Genomic DNA, 5671 nt, shown 5'->3' on the forward strand with positions numbered 1-5671 from the left:
CAACAAAAAATAGTGGTACCAAGAAAATTATTGTGTCAAATTAAGAGTTCTAGAATCATCGATGTCGCCCTCCTGTGACCTCCACCACCTCCAAGGGTATTCTGATAAGCATCCCAAGTGGTACATGACCCACCTCTACCTCCCCATTTGAAAATCCTGGAGGGAGATCTATATCCATTCCAAACTCAGCTGGGCTTCTCCTGTTGGGAGCCTTCGTGCCCAGCCAAGAGCACGACCCGAAATTCCACATTAGCAATTGTCCTAGAAAATCGGGTGCGCTAGCCCAGGGCACAGAGGCTTCTCACCCAAGCTCTTTTATGAGGTCTTTAACCCCAGACACGTTTCCTAACCTCCCCGCGTTCTAGTTTTGATATCTGTAAGGCAAGAGTTTGGACCGTATGATTCACGAGGTCCCTGTTAGAGCTAATCTATGTCTTCTTACCATGGGACCCAAAATTTGGACCTTTACTTTCCAACGTTAAACCAATATCTACTCTCTTACTCTATTTGGGGAAGGCCGTATTCAGCCATACTGTCCCTAAGATGATGTGTGAAAGCAGCAACTCTGTCCTGTCCTGCCACAGCGCTGACAACCACGACGTTCTAGTGTGAGACGTTCCCACATAACAGCCTCCTCCTTTTCCTGCGCTAGGAGACAGATCAGAACACAAGTAAGCAAGAGCTACACCGGGCAGGAGAGAATTCCAGGGAGCTTTATTATTATTATCTTTTTTAACTAAAGTGTTTGCAAATGTCTCCACTTTCATTCTTAATACTGAAACCTACTTTACCATTGTTTACACAATTGGCCCCTGCAGCTCTAGAGAGGTTTTCCTTCTAGAACTCACTAGTGAGACCATAAAACCCTGAAAAACGTGTGTAGGCAGACACATTTTATTTGGTGGCAAAAGCAGGCTCCTGTGGCTGATCGATGTTTTTCTTTTCCTTCAGACCTACTTCCTAGGCTGACTAATAATCCTAGTTTTTTCTCAACTCCTGTAGCACTTTCCTATTTTTCTCAGGGCTGTTACATGTTTAGGAGAAATTTTCCCTACGGAGCGTGACAATGGCTAACCAGATTGACATTTGTCAGGCTTCACCCCCAGCCTGAAGCGCCTGATTCATGCCGGAGCCTGCCAGGGAAGCGCAGGGAAGGTCTGGAACCCCCCTACCGCTCCCTTCCCCGGGGAGTGGCAGGGTGGGGGGCGCTCTCTGTTAGCTTGAAATAGTTCCCGAGAGCAGTTTATAGTTGCTCCTCCGGGCCAGGTGACCCCTCCTGACGCCGCAGGCCTGCATCCAGAGTCCCTGCCCCAGGGCGGGTCCTGGTGGCCTCTTCGTAGGAGGGTGGTGAGCACGCTGGGAGGAGGGCCGCCTCCCGGGGCAGCGGGGAGTAAGGGAAGCCAGGCTCGCCGCTCCAGGGGAGGCCGGGCCGGAAGTCCGTGACCTCTCCCGCCGAGGGGGGGTGCTCTGGGAGGTCGATGCTGAACACCTGCCCCCGGGGCCTAGCGGCCTTGCAGTGGCGGTACAGGAACAGCAGCAGAAAGGCCAGGAAGAGCAGGATGGTCGCTGGAAGAAGGATGCACAGGAAGGGCTCCACGTCGTCTTTCGCGGAACTTACCTTCTGGGTGCCCTGCAGTGAGGGAACAGAGCTGGGTTAGGAGGAGAGGAAAGGAGACTCTCTTTCCTTTTTATTCTCAGCAGCATCCCCACTCTCAGAATCACTGTCGTCATGTCTTTATGCCAATGAGCTGGAGCCCGCAGGAAATAAAGCAAATTTGTATGATGAAGTAGGAATGCGGATGTCAAAAATATACGTTGATGGTATCCTACGGTATTTCATATTACAGTAGGAGAGTAGGTTTTAGTCGGTAGGTCCACCCCTCATTCTTTGAATGGCTGCTCTTAACTATTTATGCACTTACTTAATTTAGAACTAGCCCAATGATGTATTGCCACACAAAGGACCATATGGAACTTAAATTCTTTAATGCTGGCCTGAATTCTGACGTCGTTATGTGTTCATGTCACGAATAAAGAATATTTGAGGGGGTGGCTGGCTGGCTGTCTCAGGCCTTTACGCATCTGACTTCAGCTCAGGTCATGATCTGGTGGTTCCAGGGTTCGAACCCCACGTGGGGCTCTGTGCCTGGAGCCTGCTTGGAATTCTGTGTCTCCCTCTTTCTCTGCCCCTTCCTCTGCTCACGCTCTCTCTCTCTTTCACTCTCTCTCTCTCTCTCAAAAGTAAATAAAAAAACATTAAAAAAGACTATTTGAAATCTGAGTTAATAGCTAATGTTTATGATGCATGAGATTTTAAAATTCCTTCCATTTGTTTTTGCGATATTTGTAGCATCAATATGGAAACTTTGAATTCTTTAAAGAAAAAGAATTATATCATATTGTAGCCTAAAATTTCTCTAAGTGACTGTGTAGCAACTAATTTGCAGCCAAATTCCTGCCACATGCTGAAATTCATGCAACATGCTGGTTTATATCTGTTCAAAGGGGAAAAAAGCCTGAATTGAGCAATTAAGTCTAATGAATCTTATGATCCTATAGAAAACAAACAACCTCCCCACCCCCTAAATACCCTACCTACTCTAGGATGTTATTAAGCTAGACATGAGAGGATTTCTGCAGTGTCTGTACGTTGAGATAGCAGTTATTTGTGAGCTCTGTCTGGTATAAACACTAATTGTCTGGTTATTTTCTTAGAGTAAAATCTTTGAAGTGTAAGCATATTTGGTGCTTTGCTATTATGATAGTAATCCTCTGCAGGGCTTCCCGTCTCACAGCCAAACTTCAGTGGAAACATGAAATTAAATATTCTTGAAAGTTCACTGGTTAAAAAAAAATTGCAGATAAATTCTTAAGCAACCTAGAAGGTATTGCTTTTACACTATTAGCTCACAAGGTAATGATGGTTCTTGAGGGAGTAAATAAGAGCCATGAAATGATGCTTCAACAGCAAGGTACAAAAGCAATATAAAAAATACTGTTCCAAATTGCATACACACTGCTTTCAGTAAAGCTGCTAAGAAGTAGTGAGGTATTAAAAAAAAAAACAAAAAAAACCTCTCTGTTATAAAACTCATACAGGACCAAATGTAATGTTTGTATCCACTATTACAGAAGAAAAAAAATTAAAGCCTTATATTGTGTTTCAAACAAACAAGCAAAATACTAAACTCTCTATCTTCTTATTTAAAACAAATTATAACGTCCGTTAGCATGATGGATGGTTCTCTATCCTCTTTCTTTCTTTCTTTTTTTTCTTTCTTTCTATGTTTGTTTATTTTTGAGAGAGAGAGAATATGAGTGGGGAAGGGGCAGAGAGAGAAGGAGACACAGAATCTGAAGCAAGCTCCAGGCTCTGAGCTTTTAGCACAGAGCCTGATGTGGGGCTCAAACTCAGGAACCACGAGATCATGACCTGAGCTGAAGTCAATGCTTAACTGACTGAGCCACCCAGGTGCCCCTCCCGGCCCTCACTTTCGATCTGCAGGTGTCTTTATGTCTAAAATGAGTCTCTTGTAGGTCACATATAAATGAATCTTGTGTTTTTATCCATTCTGATACCCCATGTCTTTTGATGATAATAAAACTATGAGAGTTGAGGGTCTTTCCTTGATTTTGGGGGTGAGAACAACTATTTTGCTGACCATGACCTCTTAAGACGCTGGCTCATCTAGTGTTGTATAATCTTTTTTGTATCGTAAAGAATTTACAATTATGTGTGTTATTTTGGTACAAAATTAGATAGTTTATTTAATATTTATATTGCCAGATAGTTTGTTCTTGGTAAGATGTAAGTTCAGGTATTTTAGGTTAAAGTGCATAAAAATTAAAAGTTTTGTTTTTGTTTTTGTTTTGGAGTGTGATAGCCCTGGCTTTGAACTCTAGTAGGACTTTCTAATACCTGAGTGACCTTGGACCATTTATTTGTCCCCTATGGGTCTGGGTTGCCTTCTCTGTGAAGTGGAAATGGTAACATCTTTTTTGGACGGTTGGCATGAGAATTTAATGAATCAATGTGTGTAAAGCACTTGGTGAATAATAAATATTTATTTATATCTCAGGGACTCACATGGTCAAATTTACTAGAAAATAAAATACTAAAGATAAACAGAAGTCTAGAAATGTATTGCTAAGGTTAGAAAATATAGTGAACATTAAAAAACCTAGCATTACTATGTTTATATTATAATGGTTGTATCTTTTCAGAAAAAAATATTTTAGTAATATATTTTATGTATGTGATTGTTATATTTCTAAATTATGGGTTCTTTTTTCTTACGCATAATCTAATTTATCAAAACTGCTAACTTAAAATCTGTTGTGATATAATACGACTTTGATTACAAAAGCTATAAGAATAGATGAACTCATAAATATAAATTTACTACCACGAGTAAAAAACAAGTTGGAGTCAAAAGCAATTTAACTATGTTGAGATTTTTTTTTCTCTAGACGAATCAATAAAAATGTTAAAACTGTTATCACTTTTGGTGCTTAAAACAATTACTCTTCAACCTTGATAAACTTGGACTGTTCTTACATAACTCGATTTTCTTCATTCTCCATCAATTATATGAATGATAATAGTTTCTAAACAGTTGGGGCCATCAAATTTTAAATACTCTATTACACTCTCTAAGTTCAATATGTATAGAATATAAAGATACTTAATGTTCTATTTAAAAGGTTTTGTGTGATAGACACTATTGTTTACAACTATGCCATTTATGGTATTTTCAATACTCGTTGCATTTTTTTACAATTAGTTTGCAATTAGTTGCAGAATTTTGGAAAGGGAAAGGACATAGTCCCTTCCTGTAATCAGTGCTTCCACTGGTTGAGTCAAATGTATCCAAATATAAAGTGGCACTAAAAGATTTATCTAAGATGGCAAATTAGGACAATTTCTTGACATATAGAACTCCTTTTCTAGCTAAGAGAAGCACAGAGATACGGAACAAATTTATGATATCCTTAATTTTCTCTTTCACTAATTCTTGGTGTATTGGTTCAAATTGTTTTGGATTTTTTTTTAATGCAAAAAGGGTGCCTACTTTAAAACAATTTTTTTTTAATGTTTATTCATTTTTGACAGAGAGGGAGAGAGAGAGTGTGAGAGGGGGAGGGGCAGAGAGAGAGGGAGACACAGAATCCCAAGCAGGTTCCAGGCTCCGAGCTGTCAGCTCGGAGCCCAACACAGGGCTCAAAGTCAGGGACCCTTGAGCTCATGACCTGAGCCAAAGTCAGACGCTTTACTGGCTGAGCCTCCCAGGCGCCCCACGGATGTCTGCTTTTTTAGTCAAATGTTCTAGTTTGTTAACTTCCCTCAAAGTTGTTTCTTTTAATATTTCTCTGACGTGTCTATTGATGCAAGAATTTTGTTATTCAGGGAACGTCTCTCAAAATATTCAGTCAAAATGTGTAACTGTTGAAGGATACACAAGCATAAGTATATATGCAATTATAAACGTAAAATGTAAATATAAATATATACGTGAGTATGTATAAAATACATCTAAAATTTCTTTCTGGAAGAGGTAGTTTGGGAGGACTTAGACACCAGTCTCCTCAGCTGATGTTCCAGACGAGAAGAAAATAGGTTGGTTTCCCTCTTTTGTTCTGGGGACCGCAGTATCCCTCGCTTCCCTCCTGA

General features: G+C 40.5%; 1 protein-coding gene across 1 annotated transcript in view; it reads right to left on the minus strand.

Moving 5' to 3' along the window:
- Positions 1–1243: 1243 nt before the first annotated feature.
- The window catches only part of SMIM28 (small integral membrane protein 28), an 11241-nt gene continuing 6813 nt past the window's right edge, over positions 1244–5671 (minus strand). Inside the window, exon 3 of the mRNA XM_040448629.1 lies at positions 1244–1630. Coding sequence (XP_040304563.1) covers positions 1244–1630 — 387 coding nt within the window. The remainder of the gene's footprint in view (positions 1631–5671) is intronic.

This window comes from Herpailurus yagouaroundi, unplaced genomic scaffold, assembly GCF_014898765.1.
Source record: "Herpailurus yagouaroundi ecotype Mexico unplaced genomic scaffold, PumYag 198, whole genome shotgun sequence".
Lineage (NCBI taxonomy): Eukaryota > Metazoa > Chordata > Mammalia > Carnivora > Felidae > Herpailurus > Herpailurus yagouaroundi.